The 16,098-nt window shown below is 31.3% G+C and overlaps 2 protein-coding genes across 4 annotated transcripts; both read right to left on the bottom strand.

Annotated features, from left to right (window-relative positions):
- Positions 1-13: 13 nt before the first annotated feature.
- Positions 14-10,223, bottom strand: LOC130674959 (uncharacterized). 3 transcript variants are annotated; one of them, XM_057480406.1, is made up of 4 exons: positions 9,862-10,223; positions 8,024-8,203; positions 1,650-7,956; positions 14-1,520 (listed from the first exon to the last, which is right to left on the bottom strand). In XM_057480406.1, exons 1-4 carry the CDS (start codon positions 9,913-9,915, stop codon positions 1,237-1,239), a joined length of 6,825 nt encoding a protein of 2,274 aa, XP_057336389.1. In that variant the 5' UTR covers positions 9,916-10,223; the 3' UTR covers positions 14-1,236. The 3 variants fall into 3 exon arrangements, with proteins under 3 accessions (XP_057336389.1, XP_057336388.1, XP_057336391.1); XM_057480405.1 differs by having other exon boundaries at positions 321-7,956; positions 9,862-10,220; XM_057480408.1 differs by lacking the exon at positions 9,862-10,223 and having other exon boundaries at positions 322-7,956; positions 8,016-8,148.
- Positions 10,224-12,608: 2,385 nt separating this feature from the next.
- Positions 12,609-15,269, bottom strand: LOC130674961 (ADP-ribose pyrophosphatase, mitochondrial). The gene is made up of 2 exons (XM_057480410.1): positions 14,878-15,269; positions 12,609-14,810 (listed from the first exon to the last, which is right to left on the bottom strand). The coding sequence occupies exons 1-2, from the start codon at positions 15,083-15,085 to the stop codon at positions 14,176-14,178; spliced, it is 843 nt and encodes a 280-aa protein (XP_057336393.1). The 5' UTR covers positions 15,086-15,269; the 3' UTR covers positions 12,609-14,175.
- Between the last annotated feature and the right edge of the window lie 829 nt (positions 15,270-16,098).

Here is a 16,098-nt window from a genome sequence, read left to right on the forward strand (position 1 = left end):
GTTCAACTTTTTTATTCGTTATTTTTTTTTTAACTATGAATCTAAAATTATCACTAGCATTAACTCATTACGCTGCCTGTAAAAATGGTTGGTGAGAATTTTATTCTTTTAAAAGTTACACACATACAATTAACTAAAATGGTATAAGCGTTTACGCTACTGAATTATAATTTCATATTTAAGAAAAAAAAATTCATCGATTCAAAAATTTATTGGGTAATTTACATAAAAATAGCTTATAAATCCAAGAAAATAAGATTATTATACAAATAAGAAAGATGAATTCCAACGAACTCATTGTCAAGAATAATAAAGTAAGTATAAACATTGCATATATTTCAGTACACAGAAATAATAGTACCAAAAGTAAATATTTAACAAAAATTCAAGTACAAAATAAATTAAAAAAATTATTGAACTGGGTTTATTATTTCTTGATTACCTGAGTTACATAAATATTGAATGTAATGTTAGCGTAAATGTATTGTTAAAAATTATAAACTGATAGCCGTAGAGTAAATTATAATTTTTTTCTCGATATTATATTGTAATTTGTTTGTATCATCTGTATAGACTCAAAATAGATTATTCTGATTAAATTTAATCGTAGACTAGAAATGAAGGATTATAGTGTTTTTTTTGTTCTATGTTTACCTACTAAGCAGTTTTGAAAACGTGTCTAATATTTATCTAAATTCTTATTTATAAATGTACTCATAATATTGTATTTAATTGGCGACACTATTCTTCGATAACTTTTCTTGCATCAGTCTTAAAAAAGTAATAAAAATTAATCATAATTTGCTGATAGTTTTTTTTATAACAAATAGAGCAGACTAAATATTTATCCAGTTTTTAATATGCATCAGAAGTATGCATATGAGACACATATCACATATAAAATGATTTAAATTGATTTTTCGTATTTTCATTATCCAAGATAATTATTTACATTGAAAAATAATAAATATAACATTAACATTTTATCGTATACTCAATTCATAGGAGAATAACTAAATCTTTTGTAAAAACATATAAATTATAATAAAATATTTTCAGGTTTATTTAACCAATTATTCTATAAAAAAAATAATAATTTAATTTTTAAAACAAAATAATGTAAAAAAAACTTATTTTAGGCAAAAAAATATTACGACTAGTTCAATATAAAATGAAATAATAAAATTCACTTCATTCAAAAGCTAAAGATTTACTTTACACAGTCGTAATTCACGTTCAGGTGGTGACAACATAAGTTAAATCTATGTGTTCACTTCTTTTATTTGTTATTTTTGACAATGTTTCTTGATTTGAAGTGTGGTTAAGAGGTAATGCAACTGCAGAAGATAGTGTAGCGGTTGTTTGCTCAGTACAAATCGTATTTTGACTTTCTATGGAATCAACTGTTATAAAAGATCCAAGTCGAGATAATCGTTTTGTTGGGTCACTGTCTGATAAATTACTTATTTCTTGTTTTCTCAGAACAATAGTTGAAATCATTTTTTCATTAGGTTTTGAATCTGTAAATTTGAGAGGTATTTTACTAGATACTTCGGACGTGGCATTTATACCACTTAAATCAAGAGAATTACGATAAATTGGCTTATGTGGTGTGCCACTAGTGTGTATAGACGGTTTCCTTATTTTACCTTTGGAAATATCAGCCTCTTTTGGCACTCCTTCAAACGTTGAGCTCCGAAATAATCGTTGAGACGACAAGTGATTAATAATTTTTTCTGTGTCAGTTGAATTTGACGCTGCATTAATCCACTGACGTGTGTCTGGTTTTTGTGACTGCTGTTTATTTTTATTTTTTTCTACTTTCTTCCACAAACTTGCAATTTTACTTGCTGCTTCTCTAGCTAATTTTTTGTCCGACTTTTCTGCCAAGTTTGGAACAGCAATACTTGTATTATCATGCAATCGTTGCTCAATGTTTGTTGGTTTTTTAATATTTGGTATAAGAGCATTAGTATTTTCCAATGGATTTTTACAAATTTCCGTTCCTGAATACCGTTTATTTATAACTGTTGTTGAAAGTTTTGAACCTACAATTTTTTCTGCACTTACACACTGAGTTTGTTTAGTTTGTTGACATGTTTGAGTATTTTTTACAGAAGTTTTTAAATTGCGAGTAGGTTTTGCTATTTTTGATTTAGAAGGAGATGCAATAACTACTGTAGGCGCATTTTCAATCTCTGGTTCATCTTTAGTAAATGTAACCTGTCTTTCAAGAGGTTTTGGCACTTCATCTTGGTCTTTACGACCACTTAATATGGATTCAGGTGGATTACTATGACGCTTGATTGATTTAGAAGTAATAACAGTAACTTTTCTTTGCGGTATTGAACTTCTTTTGGACAATGTAATATTTTTTGTTAATGGTATTTTCTGAGAAGTGCCCAATTTTAATTGATCATTACTATCTGAGTTATATGTATTTTGTCGAAGTGTTGTAGCCCTAGTATTTCGAACGATGGGAGATGTATTGCTACGACCTATGGGGATTCCACTGATATTAATCTGTTTTATCGGGGACGACTGTGGCGTAGTTTTTCTAGTATTTGGATTTGAATATAATGCCTTTCTTCTTCCTCTAATCCCTTTTGGACTAACTGGTTCGGATTTTTCTATATCTAAATCCCCACGGGTATCTCTATTAGAAGGTTTAACAATACGTGGCTTTCTAGGTAGTTCATCTGTTGGTGAAAATTCATTTTCGTTATTATCGGATTCACTTATATCTAAATTATTGACTTTTTGGTCACGTTGTTCTTTTAAATCATCTTCCATATCAGAATCATTTTTCTTTAATGGTAAAATTTGCTGATTGTTTTCTTGTGAGCTAGTCAATAATTTTTTAGTAACATTTGTATTGCTCATACCATTAGCTATATGAACTTGAAAATTTATTTCAGTTTCAGAGTCAGTGTTAGCTAAACTCGCCTCACAAATTGGCAGAGTTTTATCAAATTTATTTGTTTTTTTCAAAGAATGAAGAGTGATGTTTGCATTTTTTTCCAATATAAATTGCGTATCATTCGTTGAAGTATGATTATCTGATGTTTTTATTTGATATTTTTTATCAACTAATTGATTTTTTTTTAATTTTTTCGATCCATCTGCATATTGAAACGTTGGAATTGCAGAGGTTGAAGATGAAAAGGGATTATCGAGAACTTGAGTTTGAAATCTTGTTGGATCTTCCTGTCGACGTTGCTTAGGAGTAAGTCTAGACAGCTGTGAAACTCTACGAGAATTACTGGTTTGCAAATCTGATTGCTCTTGATTATAATCTTTTTTTATTAACTCTGTAGCTATTGTATACGTCTTATATCTTTCTTTGGCTAATTGTCTTTTTTGCTTTGGTGTCAAGTTATTTTTCTTGACTTGTCTTTTCGGTGTTGATTCAGTACTGCTACAGCTATATTCAGTTGGAATTGGAGTAGCAGCTTCATCAGTATCATTTTCATCCATATCTTCACATTTATTGACTAAAAGTGAATGTAATTCATTTGGATTAAATTCATATTCAATACAGAGAGTATCACTACACAAAGTGTCTGCATTTGCGTCCAAAGTAGTATCATCAATATCGTTAATTTCATTCAATAGAGATGGTGGATTTATATTGTCGAGAAATTCACTAAGACTATTATTTGCATTATTTCCAGCATGCTTTGTTCCCGAAATTAATTGATTACAAGTCGTCATTTTCGAATTATTTACTATTAAGTTGTTCGAGTCTTGATCTTTTGAGTCAGCTATTTCGGATATAATACTTGCAACACTCATAATACTATTCTCCATGTCTCCATTATCTAGAAGCTCGTCCATTATTGAAGGTGGTTTAACATTTTCCAATTGTGAAACGTTCACAATATTGCTATCATTTAAGAGACTCTCTAAACTTTCCGTATGATTATATTCCTGAGCCAGGGCTCGTTTAGCAACTACTCCAACAGGAAGAGATATTTTTTTGCTCTGTAGATCTGATATTCGAGGCTTTAAAAACGTGAGTGGAAGCGACATTGAATTACATTCGTCTTGATTAGAACGATTAATCACATTTTCCGGCACTACAAAACTAGTAGTCAAAGAAACTAAGCTATTCATTACAGATGGAGGTTTAATATCATCAAGACCATATGATGCTTGGCTTCTAGTATTAAACTCGTTACTCACTACTTCGGCTAACTTGAAAGCTTCCAGTTCAATTATCCGTGATGTTGTCATACTTGATTGCTCAATTTCTGCATCTTCAGAAAGAGTCTGAAGCAAAGTAGTACAGTCTTCTTGAATAAAGTCACTATTACTTGATGCAACTAGTGGAATACTTATGCTTATAGAAGGAAATGATAAATCATTAGGGGAATCTTCATTCCATATATCACTTTGAATACTTTGCTTCATAATGAATGAATCTTTTTCTCGCATTGCTTCTGTTTGTTGAACAAGAGTTGCAGTCAGACGATCCAAAGATGCAATCATTGCATCTGGATCCCGTTGTCTTCGATATTCTTCTTCTTCCTGATGTTTAGATAAGTTTTCAGTATTAATTTCGTCTTTGGAATGTTTACTAGATTTATGATTTTCTTTACTATTGACCTCGCGCGAAACTGATGATCTGTCATTCAATTTATTGACAGTGATCAGAGCAGAAGCTAATTCGTTAGTAGACAAATTCGTTTTATCACATGAAACTTGCTCATTGATTGATGTTTTATTTTTGGGGCATAGCTCTGTTAATCTCTGCTCAGGCCTTTCAATAGAATCATAAGACTGCATGTTATCGGAACTCATACTATAAAAAGGAATCGATTGATTTATTTTTTTTTCTAAAACGTAAATTTTTTCATGCTGTTCAATGTTTCCACTATTTTCATCTGATGAGGTGAATATATTTGATGTTTCTTTAGATACATCCGTATTAGACAAACTAATTTTATTATAATTAGTTTTATCTGATTGCAATGGCTTCTCATTAGTATTAGTAGCTTCAATAGTTTCAACTTGATCTAATGCAGAAGTCGTTTGATAACGAATTAAAGTACTATCGCGCTGTAGCGTTTTCTCCAAACTATTTCTTCGGACTGATTGTATATGTCTATTATTTTGCATACCAATATGAATACAAGCTGCTAGTAAATCATCATCGTCATCATCATCCCCGTCACTTGCAATAGAGCCGTTTAAGCTCTCTGATTCTGTGATGACATTTTGTTTTTTTATTGCTTTTAATTCACGTTCTTTCAACTGTACATCATTGATTATTTTCGATTCATTACCAATTTTAGGATTATAATTTTGTGTAAGAATATTGGTTATATTTGATGATTTTTCTGCTCTATTTATTTCTTTAGTATGATTATATGAATAATTTTGGTTTGAAACTTCTTGTGATTTTTTATCATTATCAGAATGTGATTTATTAAAATTTTCACAGGAAGATATAACAGTACTTTCTGTCAAAAGAACATTACTGCCCTCGGCTTTGTTAACTGAAGCTCGAAACAAGTATTGAACTTGATTATCAACATTTTTAGTTTTACTTAACAAAAGCTTTTCCGGCAATAATTTTATTCGGCTATCATATTGTAAATCCGACTGTGATGCCGTTCGAGATGAACTTAACGAAGTTCCACGAGGGGTACCTTCAGTATAGTAAGTTTTTACAGTATCTTCAACGTCCTGTTCATTTCCTGTAAAAAATTCAGCGGTTGATTTTTCATCATCAGAATTACGTTCAGCATATCGTAAGCTATAATTTGTAGGCTCATCTAAATCAGTTTCTGCGTAATCACCAAAAGGATCTCTTCCATTTGACACAGGTGAGATAGATGGTTCAATAAAATTTCCAGATTCATTGAAATTTGCAGGACTTATTGGAGCAGTTACTGTTGGATGTTTATAGTTGATTTGTGAACAAGATTCCGAAACTTCTAGCTTTTTAGGAAAATTATAATCATTAGAAGTTTTACTAGTTGTTGATTTTACAGAATCAGTTGGTGACACTTTGCTTTCAATTGTTGATTGTAAAAGAGAAAATGTGGATTCATGACTTGCTGCCGTAGCCCATGATATAGTGGAGGTTGTTGTTTTTAAATTACCATGATTAATATCAGCTTCAGAAACTCCAAGTCTTTCAGTAATTGGATTTTTATAACATAGAGTATATTTTTTTTCCAATTGAGTTGTTTTATTATGAAGCTCGATAGTATCTGGAGAGTTCGAATTGATTGTAGAATGTAAAGATGATGACTGATGTTTCTGTTGCAAATCAGATAACGCGAATCCATTAGATACATGTCTGTGAACTTTTTCAAAAACAGTATCTGAGTGTGTACTTGTAATTGAACGTACAGATTCTCTACTTTCACTACGTGACACTTGGTTATAATTTTTTGAAGCTTCAGGCTGATTGTTGTGATAAGTCCTTGTTAGAAAGGTAACGTCAATAAAATTAGGTTCAACTTTGAAAGAAAATTTTTCATCTTTATTCGTAGGTGAACTACTAGGTTCAATATTATCGCACGTTTCTGAAAGGCTTTGATCAATTTCTTGTTCTAATGCTCGTTGTCTTCTTGCAACAAGTGAAGGAAGAGACGGTAAGCCGAGACCTCTTGCAGTAGAATCAAAGTGTACAAGATTACTACTACATGGTCTAGCACTAAGAAGATTTTTCAGAGCAGCAGATGAACCCATTGATATCATTTTGTGTTTAGAGTGAACAAGGCTTCGTAGCATTGGTACAGCTCCAAGATCCCATAAAAGTCTTTGATCATATGGGCATCTTGCTGAAAGGTTCCAAAGCGCTCCACAGGCATTACTTACTACCGTCAAACTAGGTGATCGTAATTGTCGCAAAAGAACTTGCAAACAACCTCGCTCTCTTATGATAGCTCGATAATCTTCTCGAACAGCAATATGGCTCGATACATTACGCAAAATACCACCAGCATTTTCGACAATTGATAATGTCTTCGATGGTGCTTTATAACTTAGCATATCTACAAGAAACGCTAAAGCACCTTCTACAGCACAAATATCTACTTTGTTTGTGCTACAATGAGCGGATAAATTCCATAAAGCTGAAAGAATTGATTTTAGAGTTGACTCTTTTCTTCCTTCCATTGAAGCTTTCATAAGCCCAGTTACTGCGCCCACTTCTCTGAGTATCTGTTTACTACTGCTGTCAGCACGCCATGATAAATTCCGTAGAACACTAGCAGTTACTTGGCGTAAATCATCACTTAAACTACGAAGCTGAGATACCAACGCTTTCATAAATTCTCTAAAAGAACATAACAATGCTTTGTTGTTGCCATCACCGAATGTCAAATTTGTTAGAGCCATTCCTGCATATCTACGAAGAGTAATACAACTTTGATCATTCGAATCACTTCCGTGCGCCGCATGATCCATTTCGATGAGTTCTGCAACTGCGTGTAATCCACCAAGTTGACACATAGCATGCCGATGAGCTTCATCAAAAGAAAGTTTCATTAACGCTGCTATTGTCGGACCTGGATGTCTTTCAAGGTCATCTGGAGGTCTCTCTGTTTCTAAACAAGTTCTTAACATTTGACAGTAATCTCTAATTTGTTCAAGAAGCCTTAACACTCGTACTTCACGCCTTCCAATCTTTTCATCACTTCGTGCGAGTATTACATTATGCAATGCTCGAGAAGCTCGTTCACGGATCTCCTGATCCTGTCCAGGTGTATGAATGAGTTGAATTAAAAGTGGTAAACACCCAGATTGTCTCATAACAAGGCAGCTTTCAATAGAGTTGCTCATGGCTAACAGAGTTGCACTCATATCATTACGTCCTTCAGTGCTGCCGAGCATTCCTAAAAGACTATAAACTACATCTACTTTGGCTCCAAGACGATTGTGTCCCTGCATATCTTTCGAGCATCCGCTTCTCGAAGAATTTACTGTACTAGCCATTTCCTAAAGACAATTTAATTATTTAATAAAATAATTTTTAATTGATGAGAATTTATTTTTACTTGATTACATTGTGATTTCTAGATATACTGTGTTGATCAGAAAAACCTATTTGCTGATTCATCCATGTATTTTGTTTGATAGACCAGTCGCAGAGTGATGATAATCTGCAAGCATCAGTAGCATTGACCTTAGTGTCTTCTTCAATGCTTCTTTCCTCATCATAACACTTGCTAGTTCTAGCATGAAGCTGAAATTAGATAATGTGTAATTTCCCGACTAATTTTATTTTGTATTAATCTTAAATGTATGATATTTTTAGTTGTGAATGATTGTATTAGTATTTTAATAAGACCCTGATTAAACAAAACGATTTACTCAATGATGAATGTATATCTACATAGTATTAAAATTAAATCGTTTTGAATCATTTTGAATCGCTTTTTTTTAATCAGAGGACTAAATCATTGATTGAATGCGGGCAAAATTTATTAAAATAAATATTTAAAAATTATCATGTTTATATATATATATATATATATATATATATATATATATATATATATATATGTATATATGTATTAGGGTATCCCAAAAAAAACAAAAATTTTTTTTATCAACGTCCTATGGGCTCAAAAGTTACTTTATATTATAAAAAAAATCCTCACCAAATTTCAGCCAGATATCTTTAAAATTGAGCTATTACAAAAGGGTCCCATTTAAAATACACGCGGAAATTTTTCATTTTAGTTTTTCGTTATCAAGACTGAAAAAATTTTTGTTTCTAAATTCCACTTAGTACAATTTCGTAGGAAATTAAATTCTCTAGAAAAAAGTGCTGAAGCATTATGTACGTCAAACGAACTGGGAAGAACTTACGGAGCTTCAAAGGTCAGCAAAAATTTAGTTTCTTCAGTGTTCAATTTTTTTTTATTATTTTTCATTTCTATTCTATCCAAAAATTTGTTTTTCAAATTTTGACAAGCACGTTCTTGTAGGAAATTTAATTTTCTGTAAAAATTATCTGATACCTTATGTTCGTCAAATGAATAAGAAAAAAGTTACAGGTCTCTAAATGTCAACGAAAAGTGAACTTCATTTTTCGTTGACATTTAGAGACCTGTAACGTTTTTCTCATTCGTTTGACGTATGTAAGATATCAGATACTTTTTGTAGAAAATTGAATTTCCTACAAGAACGTGCTTGTCAAAATTTGAAAAAAAAATTTTTGATAGAATAAAAAGGAAAAATAATAAAACAAAATTTTTGTTGATCTTTGAAGCCCCGTAACTTTTTCCCAGTTCGTTTGACGTACATAATACATCAGCACTTTCTTGTAGAGAATTTAATTTCCTACGAAATTATACTAGGCGGAATTTAAAAAAAAAATTCAAACATTTAAAACTTTTTTTATAGTCTTATCAACGAAAAACTAAGATGAAAAATTTCCGCGTGTATTTTAATGGGAAAGGGGACCCCCCTCTGTGATAGCTCAATTTTAAAGATATCTGGCTGAAATTCAGTGAGGGTTTTTTTTTTTATAATATAAAGTAACTTTTGAGCCCATAAGACTTTAAAAAAAAATATATTTGTTTTTTTTTGGGACACCCTAATATGTATATATACTCTAGCGCAAAGAAAGTGTCGTTAGAGAAGAAAATCAATATTTATACGAGATTGGTGTGGCAGTACTACAACTACTTACGGAGTGTTGTGCGCAAAAACGCAGAATTAATTTTTTAACCATTTTTTCATATACTCATACCATTTATTAAAATTAAAATTTAATGAATACATTTAAAATAAACGAATGAAATAATAAACATCTTTAAACAGAAATATGAATCCATTTATTAAACAATTGTATTTATCTAATTAATTTTTTTTTTGTAAGTCAGTACAACTTACCTCAGAACTCTGTACTCTGCATTTTTGTTGATTCGCTTTTTTTACTGACTCCATGACATTCTTTACACGAACTTGATAATTTTCTCACTGTGTAGTATAGCTCATTTTTTTGTAATAAAATCAATGACAGGTGATTACGATAAAAAGTAATAAAAGACACAGCCAACACCAAATATGACCACACACTTCTGCAGCCAACTGAAGCACTGTTGGTTATGAAATTATGATTCGTGAAGGGGAACAGCTCTTTGGTCAGGGGCGGATCTCTTGATGTGCCTTAGAATAATACTTAGGCTCTTGTCAGATAAAAGTCTTCACTCTGTCTGGTTTAATGCTAGTATGACGTTTACGACTGAATTTACTCAACTTCTCTCAGCGCTGTATCCGCACCCACCTTTTACGCCGACGCATTGAATACATATTCATTTAATCATACTCACATGTTTGCTTTGACTAAATGAACATCAATAATATTTTGATACTAATTGTTGATAACATTATAATTTCCAAGAAATTAAATTGTGATAATTAATGATTCTGAAGTTAGCAGATAAATAACAATTTTCAAATTTTTTTTTTTTAATTTAATTTAAAAAAAAAAAAAACTAAAAATATGCACATGTTAAAAATTAAAAAAATATAGATGTAATTTTTAGAAATTTTTTTATTTCAAATTTATCGTTTTTAAAAAAATCCAAAAATTATTAGGAGTCAGCTGATTCAGTATCATGATAATTAGGGCTGTTCTTAGACGGGCCTCTAATTTTTTTTAAATATTCAATGATCTTGAACTGTCATAACCATATCGGAGTATCATTAATTGAAAAAAAAAAATTGAAGCAATAGTTAAAAAAAAGACAATTGTCTTTTTTTTTAACTGTTGCTCTAATTTTTTTTTAATTAATACATGATATTTCAATACCGTCATGACAGTTAGATAAGAAAACTACCCGTTCGGCATGAATGTCAGAAAGAGATCTCTTTTTGATATTAGAAAGATACCATAATTTTTTAGATAACTTTATGATACCAATAAGATGACTTTCTGACGTTCATGCCGAGCGGGTAAGATTGTACAAAGATATTTCAATTTTTTAATTTTTAGACTTAATTCCTCTTTTTGTTTTTTTTCTAAAGCAATCGTAAACATGATAAAATTTGATTAAAAGCACTTGAAGTATTCGAAATAAATTATGTTCGGCCTAATTTTTGATCAATTCTAGTTATTATTAATGAAGCAATATTTCTTAACAGTCAATTATTCAATTCAAGGTTTTTTAAATTCGGGATAAAATTATAATGGCAATTTTTCTTTTTTTTTTATTATACCTATGGCTGGACATGGAATGGAAATATAAAAGAAATCTAAAATTAAAAAAAAAACCCCATTAAAAAAATCTTGCATTGTTCTGAGTTGCATTTCATATAAAACCTCCTGTAATTTATGAAATAAGTGAACTAAAATTGTGACACTCAGTAGACAGTACTAAATATTATAAAGACAGTAGTATAAACAAAATCGTCTTAAGATATCATGATTGCCGCAATTAATTAAATTGCGGTTCCGTAATAAAATACCCGAAGACAAAATAACCGCGACAAAATATCCACAGACAAAATAACCACACGACAAAATATCCGCGGTAAAAACATCCTCACGACAAATTATCCGCACGACAAAATAATCGGAAAAATAAGAATCAGTTGACAAAACAACCGTGACAAAATATCTGTAAGTACGGAAAATATCAGCTGCCAAAGAAACGTTGGCAACGGTCTAGAAGTGGGACTCCACATACTTTTGGCTGTGAAATGGCTTCTGTTTGCCATTTTTTCTAAAAAGTGTGAAAAACTGTGCCCTTTTTTCACGAATTTGTGTGTGTAATTGCAAAAATATATTCATACATAAGAAAGTATATGAAAAATTGCCCTAAAATCATAAAAAACACCGCAAGTGTTAACTCCCTGCTTAAAAAATCCGATAGATTCTTATAGCTGTATGCCCTTATTAAAAGAAGCGATTTAGAATGATTTGCAATGTTAAATGCCCATAAGAAGGGCAATTCAAAAGTATTCAAAAGCATCAAAAATTATTAAAAATTTTTTTTTTCTAATCGTTTCAATCGTTTCTTTTAATAAGGGTGTATAAAGCCCTATACTTAACTATAGCACTCCCTAGTGGATCCGAATTACGGTAAATTACCGCATTTTACGGTAAATTATCGAAAATTGCCGTACTTTACCGCAAATTTGTCGTTGATCACGCTAATTTACGGTAAGTTACCACAATTTACGATGGCCTGCCGTAATTTACGGTAAAATTTCCTATCTATTACGGCAATTCTTCTGAATACCGCAATTTTACGGCAAATTTGCGGTAAATCCCGCACTTTTGCCGCATATTTTACGGTGGATTGCCGCAATTTAACCGTAAATTTGACATGAAATACGGTATTTTACAGTAATCTACCGTAATTCGGATCTGCTAGGGCTTCTCATAGAACTCATTCAATTTATAAAATTTCTATAGGAATTTATGAGAATCTAATGGATTCTATGAGATTTTCTAAACAGGGCTAAAGTTAATTCAATTTTTTTTTTGGTAAATTAAATCAAAAGAGTATAAGTATTAGTAAATGATTTTTTATTTTTTCAAGCAACCAAAAATATTGAAAAAGCTATCAAATTAAAAGTTTCGAAATTTTTTTTTGTTTTTTTCTACTATTTTCTTTACAGTACATCAAGTCGAAAGAAATAGAAATAGAGAAATACCTCGTTAAAAATATTTTTTTAATTTTTTTGATTTATTAAATTTTCAAACAGCCATAACTAATAGAAAAATTGTTTCTTTTGAAAGTTATTTTTTTTTTTCGTCATCAATCCGCCGAGGAGTATAACAATTGAAACATTCCTAATACAAGTATTTTTATGGCCAAAAGTAGGTAGAGCCCCCCTTCTAGACCATTACCAGTATGTTATAAATTTTTCTTAAGGATATTTTGTCCGCAGATATTTTGTCACGGTAATTTTGTCTGCAGATATGTAGTCGCGGTACCCATAATTGCACCTTTTATCATTTATAAAATTAACTATTGAAGATGGAATTACATGGAAGAGGGTAATTTTCTAAAAACAGATAGATTTATACGTTAATCGGTAATATATTTACCAAATTAGTCGAATATTTTTTTTAAAAGTAATTCGACAATCTAAAAAATGATATTGGATATCGATTATAGTATCCGGAATAGTTTAAAAATTGTATCGAAATAAATAATTCAACAAACTGAACAGTATAATTCTCATAATGTGCTAAAACTCAAAATTCTGATATAAATCATTAATTATGTAAAAATAGGATTTTTGTTTAGTTCCCCTAAAAAATAAAACTTGCTCAAGAATTGAAAAAAATTGTTGTATAAGTATCTACTTGTTCAGTCCCCGATGAATTTTCTACCCTCCGAGTCTGTAGACGCTCTGATTATTTAAGCCAAATCAAAGTACAGAGCAACTCGCCAAAACATATATTACACGTTCACCAATCTTTGTCAATCAAAACAGACATCAAACCGACAAACAGAGGATAGGATTCACGTGCGGGGCATCAAGGTTTAAATCTCAGCCAAGCCAAATAAATTAAAAAATAGTGCTGATCCACGTCTTCTAACTTTTCGAATAAATCACTACCTTGTGGATTGACAAATACAACATAAGTCATTGCTTCATTACATTCGCGAATTGGCGTATAGGTAGGAGCTTTGATTTGTGATTAGAAGGACGAAGAACCCAGGTTCTAGCCCAGCAGATGGCGAGATTCCATGAACTCGAAAAATTAATCGTCTACTGTACCTTGCATCCTTAACCCATATGAATGAACACATGGATGATTTGATTCGTATGATTTAGTTTTTTTATTTTAATATTATTTTTAAATACTTAGAAATGTAAATTTACGAAGATACTTATAGATTTATGAAAATCTATTAAGATCTACGGAAATCTATGGAGACGTTTGTAAGTATAAACTGTATTTGTATGGATTTAATATCTCAGATCTACATAGACCTCCATAGTTCAACATAACTCTTCGTAGATCTATGAAAATAATTCCAAAATTAAAATTGACGTAAGGATTAAGCCTTTTTTCAGGATACTTTCGATTTGTTTGAAAATTTTTCATTTTCTTAACGGAAATTAAAGAAGTATGCCTTACATTGAAGCACACGTAACATTCTACGGTTAGTATTATATAATTATTCAATGAATTAATAATAACATCGTACAAAAATTTGAATACATGTATTGCTTATTCTATTACCAATGTGCATTATGTTTATGAGAAACTAATTCAAGGAATTGAATATGACTAGCATATAAGTCTAAGTTTTTATCAATGTCTATCCACTTAACGTTTGCTGCATCATCACCAGCCTCAAATGGAAGATTGCCTACAACAGTATTATTTTCATCATGAAAATTGCAAGCACTAGTCTCTATCCAAGAATTATCAGTGTTTCGTGGATCATCAACATATCCTTCATAAATTTTATACCCTCCAAGAAATAGCTGGTCAATTGACCTTTTGAAAGTTTCGATTTCTTCTGAACTCTTTTCTAACGTATTCAATGCTTCTTCCATAAACTCCCTTTTCAAAGTTGTCGAAATAACTTCATTTCGATCTACCATACCTCCAGGTATAGCCCATTGTCCTGTATCTCGTCTTTCGATTCCAATGAATTGTAAAATACATTTTCTACTCAATTCATGGGACATAATTTTGCCAAATCTATCACGCTTCCATCGTGTAACTATTGGATCTGCGGCATGGTTAGGCCCCCAATATCTTAGTATACCTCTACCTTTAATACCTGTACGACCAACTGGATTTAATGGATATCCTTCATCGTCAATAACATAAGATTTCATAAAGCTTTTTCTGTTGATATTTCCTACAACAATAAAGTAGTGAGACATTCATAAGTTTGTTTAATTTAAATTGCAAATGTCAATACATACCGTCCATCATATTCCACGCGGGTGCAAATGATGGATCATTAATATTTTTATCCGCTAAATTACATTCGTTATTAGAAGTATAATGAGGTGGATTATAGTCTAAAAATTTGACATGCCATGATACTTTTTCATCTGGTATTAAAAATCTTTTAATTTTACTAAATGGATAGAATTCTTGTCGACATTTAACATGAATCATATTTTGCATGGTTTAAAATTCAAAACGTTATAAAAATATTTTTAATAACAATAGTGTAACTCAATCATCTGTATATTTACGAAAAATCATATGGACGGAATTCGACTGTTATTGTTTTTAAAATGATGGTTATTTTTCCTTATTGGGCTTCAATGATTCGTGAATTAAAGTTCTCCCACACTCCCACAGAGAGAGTTGCGGTCGGAATTATTGAAAATTTCAGTTTAACCGGTGATCATGGCCGAGCGGCGTAAGACTTAGGGCTCTCGAACTTGTTAATTGGCCAGGCGTAGGTTCGAATCCCAGCGATTGCCGAAAGAATTTTTCACAGAAACGTTGTGAGGTCTTTCGGCCCTGGAATTCATCCCGTCGCCGACTTTAGAATTTGACTGGTTAAAAAATGAATTTAAACTTGATATGAAAATTGTATTTGACTAAGTGGCTGGATATGGGATTACCTGAGGCCTAATGATGTGTATACACCTTAAAAAAAAAAAACAAAAAAAAAGATTTCAGTTTACCCTAATAACCACACTTTGCTTAGCAAGTTCTGCAGTGAAATATTTTCGGCTAACTTAACGACAAGTTTCTAGCAAGCCTTGGCTGAATAATACTTACGTGCAAGTTGTTGCAAATCAACTGCCGTCGTCTGAATGTAATTTGACAGAAAAACTGGCCGTCAATTTGAAATGAAACTTTAGATCAACTTAACGTCATTGGCTGACAGTAATACTTGTAGTCAAATTGAATTTAAGTTACAGACAATTTACCCTAATAGCCACTTTAGCTTGAAATTGACAGTAATTTGATGTTGAAATTACCTGAAATATGCTGCCCGAATTTGCCAACAATTTCACAGCAAAAGTTGAAAAGAGAAATTTGCGGTTAATTCCCTGATAACACGAGTTGCACGTCAAAAAGTTGGTATTCATTAGTTTGCGACTAACTTCCCGTTCGGCATTCATGTCAGATAGGCATCATTATGTTATCTGAAAAAAGATATCTTTTAGAGGCCAGACAAA

The sequence above is a fragment of the Microplitis mediator genome, chromosome 9, assembly GCF_029852145.1.
Source record: "Microplitis mediator isolate UGA2020A chromosome 9, iyMicMedi2.1, whole genome shotgun sequence".
Classification (NCBI taxonomy): Eukaryota; Metazoa; Arthropoda; class Insecta; order Hymenoptera; family Braconidae; genus Microplitis; species Microplitis mediator.

What these genes read in the sequence shown, in the direction of transcription:
- LOC130674959 (XM_057480405.1), bottom strand. Translation starts at nt 9,915, where the DNA reads ATGGAGTCAGTAAAAAAAGCGAATCAACAAAAATGCAGAGTACAGAGT. An exon ending in GCAGAGTACAGAGTTCTGAG is followed by an intron (nt 8,204 to 9,861) that starts GTAAGTTGTACT and finishes ATCTAATTTCAG; the next exon opens with CTTCATGCTAGAACTAGCAA. An exon ending in GTATATCTAGAAATCACAAT is followed by an intron (nt 7,957 to 8,023) that starts GTAATCAAGTAA and finishes AATTGTCTTTAG; the next exon opens with GAAATGGCTAGTACAGTAAA.
- LOC130674961 (XM_057480410.1), bottom strand. Translation starts at nt 15,085, where the DNA reads ATGCAAAATATGATTCATGTTAAATGTCGACAAGAATTCTATCCATTT. An exon ending in CGCGTGGAATATGATGGACG is followed by an intron (nt 14,811 to 14,877) that starts GTATGTATTGAC and finishes TTATTGTTGTAG; the next exon opens with GAAATATCAACAGAAAAAGC.